Source organism: Ruditapes philippinarum, unplaced genomic scaffold (assembly GCF_026571515.1).
Source record: "Ruditapes philippinarum isolate M1 unplaced genomic scaffold, ASM2657151v2 ctg2268_1_1_1_1, whole genome shotgun sequence".
In the NCBI taxonomy this organism is placed as follows: domain Eukaryota; kingdom Metazoa; phylum Mollusca; class Bivalvia; order Venerida; family Veneridae; genus Ruditapes; species Ruditapes philippinarum.
The window spans coordinates 19,210-36,739 of record NW_026867202.1 but is presented as its reverse complement, the minus strand read 5'-3'; the positions used below and the strand labels follow the sequence as shown (position 1 = coordinate 36,739).

General features: G+C 31.7%; 1 protein-coding gene across 1 annotated transcript in view; it reads left to right on the top strand.

Annotated features, from left to right (window-relative positions):
• The window catches only part of LOC132735276 (lactase/phlorizin hydrolase-like), a 34,775-nt gene that overhangs the window by 1,513 nt on the left and 15,732 nt on the right, over positions 1-17,530 (top strand). Inside the window, exons 4-29 of the mRNA XM_060722214.1 lie at positions 179-299; positions 805-941; positions 2,275-2,455; positions 3,034-3,276; positions 3,798-3,927; positions 4,346-4,530; positions 5,200-5,366; positions 6,695-6,857; positions 7,133-7,260; positions 7,750-7,921; positions 8,371-8,453; positions 8,700-8,880; positions 9,730-9,972; positions 10,227-10,356; positions 10,707-10,891; positions 11,163-11,325; positions 12,189-12,340; positions 12,747-12,877; positions 13,167-13,421; positions 13,950-14,025; positions 14,492-14,599; positions 14,920-15,162; positions 15,570-15,699; positions 16,090-16,274; positions 16,850-17,012; positions 17,389-17,528. Coding sequence (XP_060578197.1) covers positions 179-299; positions 805-941; positions 2,275-2,455; positions 3,034-3,276; positions 3,798-3,927; positions 4,346-4,530; positions 5,200-5,366; positions 6,695-6,857; positions 7,133-7,260; positions 7,750-7,921; positions 8,371-8,453; positions 8,700-8,880; positions 9,730-9,972; positions 10,227-10,356; positions 10,707-10,891; positions 11,163-11,325; positions 12,189-12,340; positions 12,747-12,877; positions 13,167-13,421; positions 13,950-14,025; positions 14,492-14,599; positions 14,920-15,162; positions 15,570-15,699; positions 16,090-16,274; positions 16,850-17,012; positions 17,389-17,528 — 4,195 coding nt within the window. The remainder of the gene's footprint in view (positions 1-178; positions 300-804; positions 942-2,274; positions 2,456-3,033; positions 3,277-3,797; positions 3,928-4,345; positions 4,531-5,199; positions 5,367-6,694; positions 6,858-7,132; positions 7,261-7,749; positions 7,922-8,370; positions 8,454-8,699; positions 8,881-9,729; positions 9,973-10,226; positions 10,357-10,706; positions 10,892-11,162; positions 11,326-12,188; positions 12,341-12,746; positions 12,878-13,166; positions 13,422-13,949; positions 14,026-14,491; positions 14,600-14,919; positions 15,163-15,569; positions 15,700-16,089; positions 16,275-16,849; positions 17,013-17,388; positions 17,529-17,530) is intronic.

Sequence of the window (17,530 nt, the reverse complement as noted above, 5' to 3'; positions counted from 1 at the left end):
TTAATAAAATTAAATCTTTGTCAGTGAAATGGTGTGTTAGATTGTTTCTTAGTTTGTCTCACTTGTTTCATTGTTTTATTCATAATTGACATTCATTTATGAAAATATCACATTAGTGTATTATATTTTGTAACATAAATATCGTAGATATGTAACTTTAATATATTGACTATTTTAGACGAAATATTACCGATTTTCGATTGCTTGGACCCGACTCATGCCTGATGGCACAAAAGATAACATCAACGAAAAGGGGATACAATACTATAATAATCTGATCAACGCTCTCCAAGCAGAAGGTACAAAATTTACACAAAAGCCTATGCATATATTCCTGACCTGACTAATTTTAATTATTAGATTAGTGAATACAATAAGAAATTCACAACAACATATTTTTTAACAAAAAGGCACATGTCAATGTTTGTGGTTAATGTTATTCAAATTGAAGGTCAGAGTAGGGGTCTATCAATCAAAATGTATATTCAGTATTTCAAAAAAAAAATGAACCCATCGATGTTGGTTCTTCTGAAGATATGTTTGTGTAAGTAAAACAGAGGTTATATTTGGTTTTATATTTCATCTTATGATGTTATTCAAAGTTATGATTTCTCATAGAACTGGCATTGTCATGAACTGTAACAATATTTGTTAGACATACAACGCATACACAACATTCTTTAGAACCATATATAGCGACATTACTATTTGCATGATCTTTTATGGTAGAATGATCATTTTTCCAATGTTTGAAAAAAAGAAATCTTAACCAAATTTAATAAGAATATATACATATCATTAAAGGAATTGAACCAATGGTAACATTGTACCATTGGGACTTGCCAGTAGCTTTACAAGACCACGGAGGTTGGCTGAATGAAACAACTACGGATCACTTTAGAGATTATGCTGATTTATGCTTCGAAAGATTTGGTGACAGGGTATACATAATTCATTTCAAACTTTTATAGTGACAATGTTTTATATAAATAATTGCACTGCAAATTAAGATATGTACTGCTGTAATAATATTATAACCACATATGAAACTTGAAAATGAATTAAATAAAACTTCAATTATTTATTGTTTGATTTTATTAACCTGTCAATTCCATACTGATTATACGGTCAATGCACAGAATATATCAATATTCGATAAATGTTCGGTAAATTCCGTGAGATTTAAGCAGTACGATATGATTGAATTCATCTGGTTTCAATGCATTAGTTACACTGACCGTTATAGCGCAATAGGGTAAACTACGGGTATATAATTTCTAAATGTCCTACGTGTTGTAAGATCGAATCAGCGTATGTCCAGCCATTTTTTCTTATTCATAACTATTTTCAAAATTTTTGAAGTTAATGTTGTTCTTTCTGTTTTAATAGGTTTTTGCACTTTTTTGTTAATACAATACTTTTGTATATAACATTGTTAAAGAATTAATATTCAAGATTCATTCGGATTAAGATCAATAAATGTCATTTCAGTGCCGTAAAATACAATGCAAAACGTGACAATTCAGTGTTTCTTAGTTGTTTCATATCTGTGTAGAAAATTCTGAAAGCGCTTGACCATTTTCATTATAATATACGTAAGAATAAAGAAAAAATAAGTCTAAAAATAAGTGACGTATAAAAAAAATGTCAAAAAGAAGGGATCGAACCTCGGACCTCTCATACATTAGGTAATCACTTAACCGACGTTGCTATTGCGGATGGTACGATAACCTACATTAAGCTAGTTGGAGTTTTACAAACGTTAGCTATATACTCCATATTAATTCTCGTAAAATAAACGGACAAAACCGAAGTAGGATCGAATATTTAAATGAGTGCTATAATGTATTCATAATTGACAGGTCAATAAAATCAGACTATATCAAAGGTAAAATTATTGTTTATAATCTTCTAAGACACTTCAAAATATTTAGAATATCAAAGTATTGCAGTATCAAGCATTCAAAGTCATGAGGTCTGTAAATCGGATATTTGAGACGCTAATTTTAATTAAAGATAAAGATATTGCTTTATCTATGAAGACACTTCAAATAATTAAGAATACCAAAGTATTGCAGTACAAGGTATGCCAAGTTATGAATTATTGTTGCATCGGGTATTTCTTTGAAACTGATAAATTTGAGAATTCTTGACAACTTTTATCAAAGGTAAAGGTATTGTTTCAATCACGATAAGACACTGCAAAAATTGTGATTTTAAAGTATTAAGTAAGATTTGAGAATGTTAATTTATGAGTTTTTCTTTGATTTGTAGGTAAAGTTTTGGATAACTTTTAATGAGCCATGGATTGTTGCATATATGGGATACGGTATAGCTGTGTTTCCACCGGGACATTATTCTCCAGGAGAGGACGTGTATATAGCCACACATAATCTCATCAAAGCTCATGCTAAAGCTTATCGTGTATACGAATCTGGGCACAAGAGCAAGGGAGGTGAGAAACCTGATATATGTTAAGATAAAAATAGCAAATTGTATGCAAAATGTATGTTATCATATATTATCTAAAGTGACACTATGTCCATCCAATGGTATATTGTGATTGAACAGGTGAAGTCAAAGTTACCTCACATTTTTTTCTTAGTTACTTTCAATTCTATACTTTACTTCGCGCGAATGATAAATTGCTCTCGTGGTCATCTGAATTTACCTGTCACGTTCAATTCATATAAAGAGCATGGCAATCTTTTTTATATTTAAAGGAGATTTGTAATTTATCCTAAACATGTTTCAATATCAACTGGTGGTCAATTACCATTTTTGAAATATTAAGTCGATTATGCTCAACTTGACATCGAAAAAACAACAAGAAAAGAGCATTATGTTTACTTTAAGACAGTGCTTTTATTTATAATATGTCAGGCACAATTCATTAACACTTTTATCTTAGATAAAAATTTTTGTGAATTCTAGTTTAGTTTTTAAAGACTGTTTAAGCTACAACAAGACTCCAATTGGTCGTCAAAGATATAACAGCTATTTATTTATATAATGATTATGTGTTTTTTCCAGGTAAAATTGGTATTACACTGAATGTTGGTTGGTCAGAACCATTTGATAAATACAATCCTGATGATCTTGACACGTCTAACCGTGACATTAATTTCAACCTGGGATGGTTTGCTCACGCCATCTATGTGAATGGAGATTATCCTGAAGTTATGAAGAAAAACGTTCACGAGAAGAGTATGAAACAAGGGTTCAAAAAGTCGAGATTGCCGGAATTCACATTCCAAGAAAAAATCTTTATCAACGGTAATGTATAATCGTAGATTACGGTCGAGATATACATTTATCCCTTCAAAATATGAATTAAGGAATCAAAGGTTTACCAAATATTTGAAGATAATCAGACACCTGTATTACTATAATTGACAATATGAACTTTTTTAAAGAAAGAGGTTGATGAAATAATACTGATTTACCTGGTGTTATCTTGTATGATCATAGTATTTTTGTAATCATCTACTTGAAAAGTCACATTAAAAAGACAAAAAGTTTCTACAGTTGCTTGACTCTATTCTATTGTTCTCCAGTGAAAAAAATATGAATGATTAATATATAAATTTTATCGTTCAGTTAACTGTAAATATTATTTTTATAGAATATTAGATAGAAAAATACAACGTTATATCAAGTGCTTTTATTTAATTATTCTCAATTGCCATTGATTATTGGGAGATACTAAAAAAATGAAAAATATTTAAAAAAATACCCTGATTTTTTTCGTAAGGTAGACATTTTCCTAAATAATTCTGTTTACCATTTGAATTAAGGCACGTACGATTTTCTTGGGCTGAATTTCTACACGTCTGGTATGGTAACGGCGGACAAGAAGACGGACGAACATGGTAGCTATGACGACGATAAAGATATCAAAGGTGCCGGTAGTCCAGACTGGCTAGGGTAAGAATCTTTTATCAATTATCTTTCAAATTTCATGTTATTTATTAAATTTGTAGAAACATTTATCAGCCGTTTTTATTCCAAAAACGTAATATTATCAAAGATTTAAATTGACATTTCTGGTGTAAGAGGAAGGTTTTCATGTTCATTCTGACATTTTTAGCGAGTCTTTGCAAAATCAGTTATCAATGAACATATTATAAATTTCACTGTGAAGCGAATTTTGGCGTTCTAAAGGTATTCAGCATTATAAAAATGAACTTGAGCACACATGTTAATAATAAAAGTTACAACATACTGAGTAACAGATTTTACTAGGACTGAGGTTCTAGAGTTTTTCTCTAAATGTTACCAAAAATGTACAAGTAACGATTACAATAATAATGAATAAAGTAAATCTTAACCTTGACGCTTGTAGGTCGGGATCAGGGTGGCTGAAAGTAACACCGTTTGGAATGAGAAAAATATTGAATTGGCTGAAGAAAGAATACAATAACGTACCGGTGTATGTAACAGAGAATGGTATATCTGACAGAAATGCTACACTCCGTGACTATCACAGGATTCATTATTACAGGACATATATCAATGAAATGCTGAAAGGTGAATTGGTGAACTAGTAAGAGATAAAGATGCTCATGCGCATTATGCGACACAATATGTAATATTAAACAAAGTGAATGTCATTAAGACAAGTCACTTTAGACTGGCATGTATATTATAGTGAGGACATGCAATGTAAAAAGAACACTATGGAAGTCGTCAAATTATTATTATATTGCCAACTAAGACTTGCATGCATGTATACCAAAATAGGTACAACATTAACCGAATATTGTTCTGATCATTCTTATATTGCAAACTAAGATACCGGTATACGGTCATACATGAACATTGTATAGATGACTTATCTTCATATATGTATATTAGTTTATACAAATTTATTTAAGTTCGATTGTGTTGGAAGCTATAAGCTTATTAAAACACTTCGGAACCGTTCCTGGAACCAACCAGTACTTAGCAATGATTGTCAAGTTTCTTGCTCAAGGAAACAACAGTTTGAACTTACAGGTTTGGAAATCCTTAGATTAGTAGTCTGACGCGTCATGTCGCCACTATATGTGTATATGTATACCGTCAACCAGGACAAAAGAACAGCATGGTTATAATTTAAGGCTACTTGATGCTTCAACAGATTGTACTTATATCATGTACAAGAATTGTATTAAATTTGCAAATGACATATTTACAATTTTAATTGTCTGTTTTAAGCAATAAAACTTGACGGTTGTAACGTACAAGGATACACAGCATGGTCACTAATGGATAATTTTGAATGGGGTGTTGGTTACGCAGAGAAGTTTGGAATTCATTATGTAAATTTTAGTGACCCAGAGAGACCTAGAATACCTAAAGGATCGGCTTATTGGTATACCCAGGTATTTATTTCTTAGTCATAATCTTCAAAATGATATCGGTACACTCAGAACGGCACGTATTCACATAATGAGATAGAGGGATATGGAAATGATGTACGAAACATGAATATGAGGCTACTTGGTGCACGTTTCAAATCTGATTGATGAAAAAGAAAGATAATTTGAAAATATTTTATAAATAATTATGAAACAATTTTCAAGAAACCATTTAATAATACATGATATTGGCATCAAATCTGCAATTATTTAAATATGCTACTCACAGGTGAATCTTATTAATAGATTTAAATTTAGCTAGCTTCTATTGTCCTTAGACAGGCTCAATCAATTGGAGCTTGGAAATTTTCAATTTTACAGTTTTTGGCCTTTTAGGGAACTTGTTTTGTCTATTTTATAGACACATCGGTAATGTTTGTGATGTATGGAGGCCGTAAATAAATTTCCCGGTGCATTTAGTTATAGATGTTATATATCCGATACTTAAAGATCGTTCAACACAACATATTTGTTGTGTTGGTTGTTCTTTTAATGTCCTCTATATGTTTTCCCTTCTTTGGTTGTTACGTTGTTCCAAATTGAATAATGTATAATCAACTTTAGGACATGTTTTTCCTTTGAGAATAACTTGTTTTCTTTTCGTTTAGAGCACAATTATTTACTCATGGGATACACGCACAGCTTGGATACAGAATGGCACCAAAATTTGGGTTCATTTGAAACTTTGTCCAAAGACAGAATTGCGGCTTTGTAACACACCGGATTGTTTTTTACAATTTCAAAATAATATGGTACACCATAGCACGTTTAAAATTGATATTCTTAGTTTTTTACTATGATAGAGTTGTAAGAACAAAAACATGAATATGGGGTATCGGTGTAACCTTTAGCAAATCCACATTGAATAACATATGAAAGTTGTGAAACATTTATAAATTTACATTTCAAACATTACATATATTTCCATGCAAATCTACATTATTTAAGAACAGAATAATTATTATAATTTATTTCATTCTATTCTATAAATGGCCTAAATTTCTCCTTAGAACTTAATCATCATTTTTCATTACAATATCCAAATGATGCATGCTTTTTGACTTCATCAAGATTTGAAATACTTTTGGAAAATGTGCCCAGTGTGGACCAATCCACTTACAGCCTGTACTTACCATTACCGTCAAATAAATTGAAGAATCTCAATCAAACTGTGTCTGCAACATTTTTCTCTATTGTTACCGTTTTTAGCGTTCGTTCATCGGGGGAGTCTGTTGTTTTACTTAAATGCAATGTTTGTAGCATAATAAAAAACAATAACAATTTTTATACAGATGGTAGCGGAAAATGGGTTTAAACCTGGCTATCCAGCTATTGGAGGGCGAGGAACTGCTCCAGATTTTGTTGGAAAATTTTATTATGACACTTTTCCTGAGGATTTCCAATGGGGTATTGCAACATCAGCATATCAAGTTGAAGGTGCATGGAAAGAAGACGGTATTATTATAGCATTATTAATTTATATATTTGTTCGTTATTTAAGACACCCATAAGGTATACGAAGACAGGCACGTGCATCAAGAAATAACCTTAAACTTAATACATAAAAAAGAAAAAAATAGAAAAAAATACCCGTGTTTCAGATGAATATACAAATGTATATTAGTAGTGCGACATTGTCCTCAATATGAAAATTCACGTTTTTTCATATATCTTTGCTTATCAAATGCACAAATACTTATAATCATTTGCACAAAGTTGTTTGATAAAAGGTCGTGGTGTAAGTATTTGGGATACATTTACTCATGATGGTAAAGCCAAGAACAGAGATACCGGAGACATTGCTGCTGACAGTTATCATAAATATAAAGAGGATGTGCAGCTTCTACGTCACCTCAAGGTATATATCTTGAGATACTTACAACAAATCGTGTCAAGTAAAACAATTTTAGCATTTTTGTCCCACTGGTAAAAAGTAAATGTAAGTTGTCAAGTGAAGTGTACAACAGTATTTTACTCGTACTCGCTTCTTTGTAAACAACATCACTGTAAAACAAGAAGTTAATTAAACCTATAAACATATTTCACTGTAAAGTTTAATCGGCTTCACCAAAACAAATTAAAATACCTATTTTGATGTTTATGATTTTAAACATTTAAGACGCCAGTTGCCGCTACCTCATACATAAGGAAAGAAAATCATTTCTATTTTAAAAACTAAATGAAAAGTTATAAGTCAGTTTTACTATTTTTACCCAAAAGATCATGTCAGTTAGGCTATTCATCAAATTCGGATTTTTAACCGTGCAAACACAAATCTTGCAAAAGCGTAATACTGTAATCACGTGTTTCCTGATCAATGCTTAGTTCTATGTATCATTCTAAATAGGTAAACAACTATCGTTTCTCGATATCTTGGACTCGGATATTTCCAAACGGGACTGGCCCAGTCAATCCAAAGGGTATACAGTATTATAACAACCTTATAGATGAGCTCATCAAATGGAACATTAAACCTGTAGTCACTTTGTATTACTGGGATCTCCCACAGGCTTTAGAAGGTAGGTGTGTTAAAAAGAAACTTTAGTTAATATATGTTTTAGTGTATCTTACAGACACCAAATTATTGATTTGTGAATGATCACACTTTGAATTAAGAGTCAGTCGCAATACAACTCAAAAAGGCATGAAGACATTCTATCTCACAAAATAAATGAGAGATGTTGCAGCTTTCCTTATCTCTCGTGAGCAGTCTAAATGAAATATAAAAAACAAAGATCAAAAAGGAAGGGCAGCATTCACATCACCAAACAACCCAGCAACAAAGGACCACCTACAAGGAGCCCAGCAGGACGTAAAAATAGGATTTAATAATACTATTATATATTACAAGAAGTTAAGCATCAAAATGTATTCAAATTTTGAATATTTTATTTTCAATATTTTAACACTTACTTCAAAAAGAATACAAACCGAAAAATACAATACAAAATCCATTCATATATTGCAGACAAAGGTGGATGGCTCAACAACGAGACTGCAGATTATTTTAAAACGTTTGCTGATGCTTGCTTTGACGCTTTTGCTGACAGGGTAATTTTCAAACGTGTTTTCTGAAACCACCCTTGTTGTAACTGTTCCGTTTGACTTTCCTAAACACCGTATCAAATAATCTATTATCTCAGAATATTATCTAGCTAGAGTTAATGAACACATGGGTCAAAGGCCTGCTCATGTATATAACCACCACTACCTTTACAAGTATTATCATGTTTTATCAAAAGGCAATTTTCTAGAAGTAAAATAACATGCGCGTTTATGATTTTCATAACAATACAGGTATCGACGTGGATAACTATTAACGAACCGTACGTTGCAAGCATCGATGGTTATGGCATAGCATTTGATGCTCCTGGAAAAAGTAGACCTGGGTTAAATGAATACATAGCTGGCCATAACATGCTAAAAGCGCACCTTTACGCATATAAACTTTATCAGAAGAAATATGCAGCTTATGGAGGTATTTTCTATAACTTAATATTGCCATGTGCATGTTCATAAAATTCTTTTTATTCAAACTATACTAGTTAAAGGGATATTCAGGCAAAATAATGACAAAATATTAAAATGATCTTATGTACTCAAATCATGCTAAAATGTCTTTTCTGGAAGTTTCAGCTTGAATTTCTGTTTAAATTCTATATATTTTGGGTTTGAAGCGTAAATATATCTATATATAATAAACAAAATTTAGACGCCAATAGAATCACCAAATAGTTTTTAAACAAGTCAGTTGACTTGAACAAACCCTTGAAGTTACAATAACATATATTTTGGATATTGTATGATTGAAACAAGCCTAAGTCATTCATTTGACATGTTCTTTAACGTTTCCAGAGTTCACTTTGACAACTATTGTGAAATGCTAGCGCTCTAACCTGACCCACGCGGGTCAAGTTAGGAAACCACCATTTTATTCTTTATATGCAGAAAAGTTTTGTTCCTTTGACTGTCTAAAGTATTCATTTTGAGGGTATTTACAGAGTAATAAATGAAAAACTCAAAACTAAGAAATGAAAATTTTGCCTGTGTCTCCCTTTAAAGTTGCATATAAACATGTTTATTGTAACATTTAATCCTATAATTTATCACGCTTAAAATGTAAATCATTGTGTTTGTCTCGAAGATGAAAATACATATAAAATATATACTGTTTATTTGCACGTATTGAAGGCATTTAAAGTTTGAAAATATAACTTAATGTTAGCAACAACATTAAAATGACAACTAGAGTCTTCATATATTCTTGAAAAGATTGAAAGTAAATAGGACTTGATAGAATATTTAATAGCCTAATTAATTTAATCAGGTAAGCTTGGTCTGGCATTGAACGCTGACTGGAGGGAGCCAAAAGATGAATTTGCACCATCGGATTGGAAAGCTTCTGAAACGGTAATGCAGTTCACCCTAGGTTGGTTTGCTAACCCTATATTTGGCGACGGCGATTATCCACAGATCATGAAAGAAAAAATTTGTAACCGAAGTATTGCAAGAGGAGATAATGAATGCAGATTACCATCATTTACAGAGCAAGAAATAAATGATCTTAAAGGTAAGATTTTGTCAGTTGTCATCTAAAAATCGTAAAATTTATGGTATGCTTTTGTTAAGAAATAAAACAACCAGTTTCTATGTATGATGATAGCTAATTAAATGCAAAGGTACCATCAAACTATTAATAGTTTTACGCTGAATTTTATTAAGAACACAAAACGTATTTCGGAACAAATTTAACATAATTATGTAAATGCTATAAAATTGTTTGCTGATTATTTGATGCATATGACTGTATTTCACAAACCATAGGATCAGCTGACTTTATGGGCATAAATGTATTTACTGGGTATCTGTGTACTGAAGAGAGCTTTGCAATTGAAGAAAATGGTTTTTGGCAGGACAGTGCAACCAAGTGCATCAAAGACCCGAAATGGAAAGCGTAAGAGCTTTTATTCCCCTGAAAATTAAAATTGACGACAATATTAACTTTGTTCCAGTACATAATTATATTTTAAAGCGCTGTTGTAAAAGAAAAATGTTAATATTTTGAGACGTAAATTATTTTATGCGTATTTGTATATATGTTATTTATTTTGACTATCTTATTCTTGTGCCTGAAATAATGCACGGAAGGGCACTTGATGTCTTCCTCCAACAGTAAAGCTGGAACGTCGCGATATGACTTATACTGTGTCGATGTGACGTAAAACCCAAAAACAAGCAAACAAAATCTAATTATTCTAAGAGTTGATTTAAAGTGATACGGTATATATTTTGTCGTTTCAAAAGGTCCGGATCATTTTGGTTGAAGGTGGTACCTTGGGCAATACGGAAGTCGCTAAACTGGGTCAAGACACACTATGGTGACATTCCCATTTATATAACATCTAATGGTGTTTCAGACAACACGGGAGAGTTAAATGATACTGACAGAGTCAATTATCATAAAGAATACATCGATGAAGTTTTGAAAGGTAAATGCTCTATAACATAATAGATAATTTGTCTGTGAGATAATGTTCGTCTTGTATCTTTTGACAATTATATTTAATGAAACATAGGTTTATGCAGTTTTCAGCAATAGTTTACTTGTCATGGTTTGATAAACATTTAGTACGAAGTAAAAATTGCTTAAAGTATTTTGTGATACAATATGTATTTCACATCCTGCTTTGACCGATGTTTTTACACGATAGAACTGGTAGTGCAAATATGATATCAACCAAACTGTTTAATCTATTTCAGCGGTAAAGCTTGATAAAGTAAATGTCAAGGGTTACACGGCATGGTCCCTTCTAGACAACCTTGAGTGGAGTGCAGGTTATTCTGAGCATTTTGGAATGTATCAGGTTGATTTTAAAGATTCTAACCGAAGAAGGACCCCTAAAGCGTCATCAAGATTTTACAGGTAACTTTATTAAAAACCATAACTTGACGGAAGTGAAAATATTTTTTTCTAAATTTGTGTGCCATTTAATGGGTCTTGAAAATAACTTGTGTGCAAATTTTAAATCATTTCCTCATTCTTTTTTTCCAGAATAATCATTTTCATTGTAAAAATGACTCGCAATTGAAAAGCGTTGCAACGCTTTTCACTTGAATCCGGCAAAGAATCTCATAAAAATTACAGATTTACATTATACTTTGTGTTTAATCGTTTTTCTCATATTCTCCTGAAAAAAAGTTACAGATAGCTTTTACATATAACATAATATCATAGATAGACTCGACATTCCTGTAATACTTTTGAGATTTACGGTAGTGTCTATACATATGTGCATTTTTTCATTTGATAAACAAACCGTCTAATGCTGATACAAGGAGAAGTGGATGGAAGCTATCATTAAACATTATTACCCGTCACTGGTCTTATAATGTTAATTTCCCATAGGCCAATGGTCGTTATTCTTAAGGTCCATTCAAGTGTACCATGTGACTTAAATATTTTGTACTGTTACATAGATACCAGTATTTTTTTCACAGCGAAAATCTGAAAAATAAATAGCTATAGAAACAGTGTCCCAATGTTTGGTTTTAATAAAATCAGAATAACACAATAGTATTTCCTTTGGATGATATTTTTGCTGTTACTCACAAACTTATGCAATATTTATATAATGGCGTCTATGAATCGAAACAATTAAATCCACATATATTTGGCAATAATTTTATTTCCACCTAGTTTTAAGCAGGCTTTATTATTATGTTTTGCAATTTTGATTAACATTAACTTAGCAAAGTATTAAATACGCTTTCACCCATCTTATACAGAAATGTGATATCTAATAATGGCTTTAAAGAAAACGATACAGACTCTTTTCTTCCGCAAGAGAACGAATTTATGTATGAAAATTTTCCCGACAAATTTGCTTGGAGTGCCGCTACCGCAGCTTATCAAGTTGAAGGAGGTTGGAACGAAGGAGGTATAATACTTTTATTGGACGGTTTTGATCATGTCCGTTACAAAACAACGTTAGAACTACCGACATTAGATAAAAGTTTCTTTTGTTTGTTTTGAATCTCACTCTAATCCATATGTGATATACACTTTCCTATATAATTGTCATATTTTGTACCAATTCTATATTATATTAAACAATTTTTTGCTGAAATATATTGATTTAATTATCGTGCCTAAGATATCAAACTTAATCTAAAATCAGTAACCAAGTCAATGATTCACATTGAGTACTAACTGTTGCTTTTTAGAATGTTTCTTTTTTTATGATACATTTAAAAAATACGATACATTTAAACAATACCTTAGTAACTGACTTATGCGAACCAGTTTACCCAAAATGAATATTTTTTTCAATTCTTCAATCATAGGCCGTGGGATGAGTATCTGGGACACATTCTCTCATACACCTGGGAAGGTTGATAATAATGACACCGGTGATGTGGCATGTTACAGCTACAAATATTACGAGAAAGATGTTAAGCTACTTCAAGGACTCGGGGTGTGTATATATTATCATTGTAATTTTACAGCCAATTCATGCCGTTGATTTATAGAACTGATTACTAATTATTAACTTGTTATAAGTTCTTTATATCAAGAGTCTTACCTATCTCTCGAATAATGACAAAGGATTCACAGTTTTGTTTTCAGCACAAGAAATACTATGATATGAGTATGTTGTTTTCAAAAAGATCTTTACACAAGTTTTAGAACATCTACAAACAATTCTCAACCGGTCTTTCATGTCATACACACACATCTATTTTCTATATTTTCTCTGTGTTAAGGTCACTCATTATCGTTTCTCGGTTTCCTGGCCACGAATTTTTCCAAAAGGTTATGGTGAGATTAACCACGAAGGACTGGATTATTACAATAACCTAATTGACGCCCTGATTGATGCAGGAATTACTCCCATGATAACCCTATACCACTGGGATCTCCCACAAGCACTAGAAGACTACGGAGGCTGGAGGAACGAAACAACGGCTGATCATTTTGCAGCCTACGCTGATGTCTGTTTTGATGCATTTGGAGATAGGGTATTTCATATTATGTTTCAGATTAATCTGAATATTTGTAAGAGTATACGCTTCATTGCAAATGATTTCATCTAATGATATTAAGACCAAATAATTTCTTACACATATGGTTGTTCATTTATTAGAAAAAGGTATGTCCGCCCGCATTCTCAATGGAGAACACATTAGATGAATAATTAAGCATTTTCTGGTTTGGCCCTTGGGCAAAGCTTGATTTTTCATTAAAATTGGCCTAATTGTGATTTGTCTCTCAACACTTAAGAAATCATGTCGATAATCTGCAGAAAGAATTGGTAATAACTGATTATTTATCTAGAACGGCAGGCTACTTTGATCTGTCGCGAAGATATAACAAAAGCATGCGTACAAAAAGGCGTGAAACCAGACAAAAACAAACAAGCCATAACATTAAGTCTTTTTAAACTGCATAATCATTGCTTTCTTTATAAAGATATGTTCAATGAAATTTTGATACTATAAGACAAACTTGATACAATAAATTCTGATATTATTTGTCATATTTTATAGGTTAAGTTCTGGATTACATTAAATGAGCCATGGGTCGTGTCTTTGTTGGGACACGAGTACGGAGCAATGGCTCCTGGTATACCAATTTCACATTTAATCGTAGATTATTGATTTAACTTTGACTAAATATTAATAGTAGATGATTATAAACAATAACTCTTCAATGGTAATTTTCAGATTTAAATTTCGTTTACCATTTCAGCATTTAAGGATAGCTTTTGTTGCATAACAACTTTTATACTTATTATGAAGCTGTCAACTCGATTTGCAATAACAATTTTCTAAATAATTATATAAAAGTTTATTTTGTAATCCTTTGTTCCCTCTATTTCATTCACTTTGTGTCATAGTGGAGACAATTCCATTGAAAATGTGTCAAAATTAAAATTGTAAATCTGATTTATACTCAAGGGCTAACAATTGAGCCTATTTCATTGAATTTCTTGTTGTTGGAACAATTTGACTCGCATAACACAAAGCTAAAGCTTAACAAATTTAATCTATAATATTTCGTTATGAATGAGATTTTTAAACTTTTACAGGTTTAAGAACCAAAGGAACATTGATATATCAAGTGTCAAGAACATTGATTTTAGCACACGCTAAGGCATACAGAATTTACGATGCTAAATTCAGACCAACGCAGCATGGTCAGTTTAATTTACTTATTAGCTTTTTTTTCTTTTTCTTTTATTTTATATTAAAATTGGCACCTTTAAGGCAGAAAAATTGGAAATGATAAAAGAATTTAAGTATTTAAGTATTTGGCGAAATCGCACATTATACCGGTAGACTGTTTTGGTATTGAGAAACTACAATTCAGATTAATAGTTGTTAAAGTGAGTTATCATGTCTCATGTAAAAGATGTAAAATGACGGTGTATCAATTTTTATACCAGTTATTATATTGTTATGAAATTGCTTTAGCCATATTCCTTTAAATGCAAATGAAAGTAAATATATAATACAGGGCAAGTTGGTATAACTATGAACTGTGATTGGTGGGTACCAAAGAATCCATTTGACCCGGATGATAGAAACGCTGCTGAAAGAGGTCTTCAGTTCCATCTTGGTTGGTTTGCACATCCTATTTTTATAAATGGAGATTATCCAGATATTATGAAGGAACAGATTAACAGAAGAAGTAAAGTTCAAGGACTTAACGAATCTAGACTACCGCCGTTTTCAGAGGAAGAGAAACGTTTAGTTAAAGGTATGCTTCTCATTGCAATTATTTCTTGATATGCAGTCATTGTCTTCGAATATTAGTCTTGTACAATACAGAATTCAAAACGAATTTCTCTTATACAGTGTATATATGTGAAGTTGTAATCACAGAATCTCATCTGCTGATTCTGACAGATCAGATATACCCGTGTATACAATTCATGTACATGTGTGTCTGTATTATAACCATTTAAGTAGAACAGCAAATAGTTAATCCTATTTGACATTCAAAAAATGATCGTACATGTTTTGTATGACACGGAATAAAACACGTGATATAAAATCAGAATAAGGATTGCTTTATTAAAACTTTAGAATCAATTCTTTTGCATTTTTCAAGCGATAGGTGATACTACTTCTATCTATTTAACTGTGTTGTTTTTAATCGGATAGGTTCGTTTGACTTCTTTGGGTTAAACATGTACACATCAGTGATGGTATCTCATAAAACATGTGATGAAAATGATACTTCTTACGAATGCGACCAAGAACTTATGGAGGAGAAAGATCCTAATTGGCTCGGGTATGTTTGCAATCAAATTTGAAGACATTTCAGTTCGCTTTTTTAGTCGTCCTTTGTTGTATGTTCTTTTAAGAAACAGACCTGTAATTGTCAGTTTGTCTACATCGTTTAATTTGTTCAAATATGAGTCTGTAGCATCTACAATTATTCAACTTTCGAGTCTATTTATAAACACTTATTGGTTGTATAGTTTTTTATTCACTCTACAAAGATTGTTCTTGCAATAAACTAGTGTTGTATAACGGATTTTAAATTAATGTAAATTAAAATAATACCAAGTCAGCAATAAGTCAAATGCATGAATCGTAGTTTATGAATCTTAGTATATATCAAAATCATTTTCATTCAGAAATAACAAATTTTATATCTGAATAACTGTATCTTACACAGATCTGGCTCTGATTGGCTTAAAGTGACACCTATTGGTATAAGGAAATTGTTGAATTGGATCAAGAATGAGTACGGGAATGTGCCGCTATATATAACAGAAAACGGAATTTCTGATCGGAATGGTTCGCTTGAAGATCAGCATAGAATATTCTACTATAAGAATTACATTAACAATGTTTTAAAGGGTAATAATTTATTCCCTATTTTAGCATATTTACTTTATGCATGTCATAACAATCAGTGGTCACTTTACAAGTAAGTCTTAGCAACGACTGGGACGAGCCAATATACCTGTTGACCATTTGTGCCAGCAATATTGATCAGAAATACTCTTCTTTCAAGGAATCTGAGTTACAGACTTTTTGTCCGCTGATAGGAGAAATTGTTTGATGTTGCTACGGTTTGTTTGCATTCAATTTACTTCCTAAATAAAATGTAAATGATATTTTTAATGTTTCTATATTTTCAAAACGCTAGGGGGCGTGGACGGTAGTTTGCACTTGACAGTACCGTCCATGAACAGGCTCAATCAAACCGAGCCTGCAACATTTTCAATTTTGCCGTGTTGGGCTTTCTTTAGGGATTCTTATTTTCTCTATTTTACCAAATAGCTACTAAATGGATAAAGTTTTCCTCGATGTTAGCCATGAAATATACTTATTTTATTTGTCAGAAAAGATGTATTAAATAACGATGATGTAGATTAATTTATATTTACTTTGAAATTACAAAAGATAATAAGTTTATGCTATTTTTACAGCTATTAAGTTGGATGGGTGCAATGTAAAAGGGTATACAGCTTGGTCTTTGATGGACAACTTTGAATGGGCACGTGGTTACACAGAAAGGTTTGGGTTACATTATGTGGACTTCACAGACCCGGAGCGGACAAGAACACCAAAAGCCTCGGCAGTTTGGTATAGGTAAATAATAGAAATTTCATTTTCGTATTAGATAGTAAGTTATAAATGTACTTTTTGTCAAATAAAAAGTTATTTTATGTAGTCTACCTGGATATAAGCATGGAGGGGCACCTGTGGCCTGAACCCAACCAAAGAAACATACTGGATATAAATTCACAACTGCTGTAGATAAGAACTAAAAAATGAAAATATTCTTATACTTGTAATGAAAGTTTTTTTGTTCTTTTTTTACTTTTGCATATTACAAAAATCCTTCATTATTTCTTTTTTCGCTATTGTCATATCGGATTTAATTTTGTGTTTACTTTACAAACAGAAAACATATTATGTACTGATAAATATTTTTGAGATAACCTCATTTCTTTTTACAATCAAGGAATTTGATCAATCAAAATGGATTTGTTGAGACAGCAATACCGTATGAGAATGAAATGTTCTACGGTACATTTCCGGAAGATTTTGCCTGGTCTGTGGCAACGGCGGCATATCAAATTGAGGGCGGAGTTCATGAAGGAGGT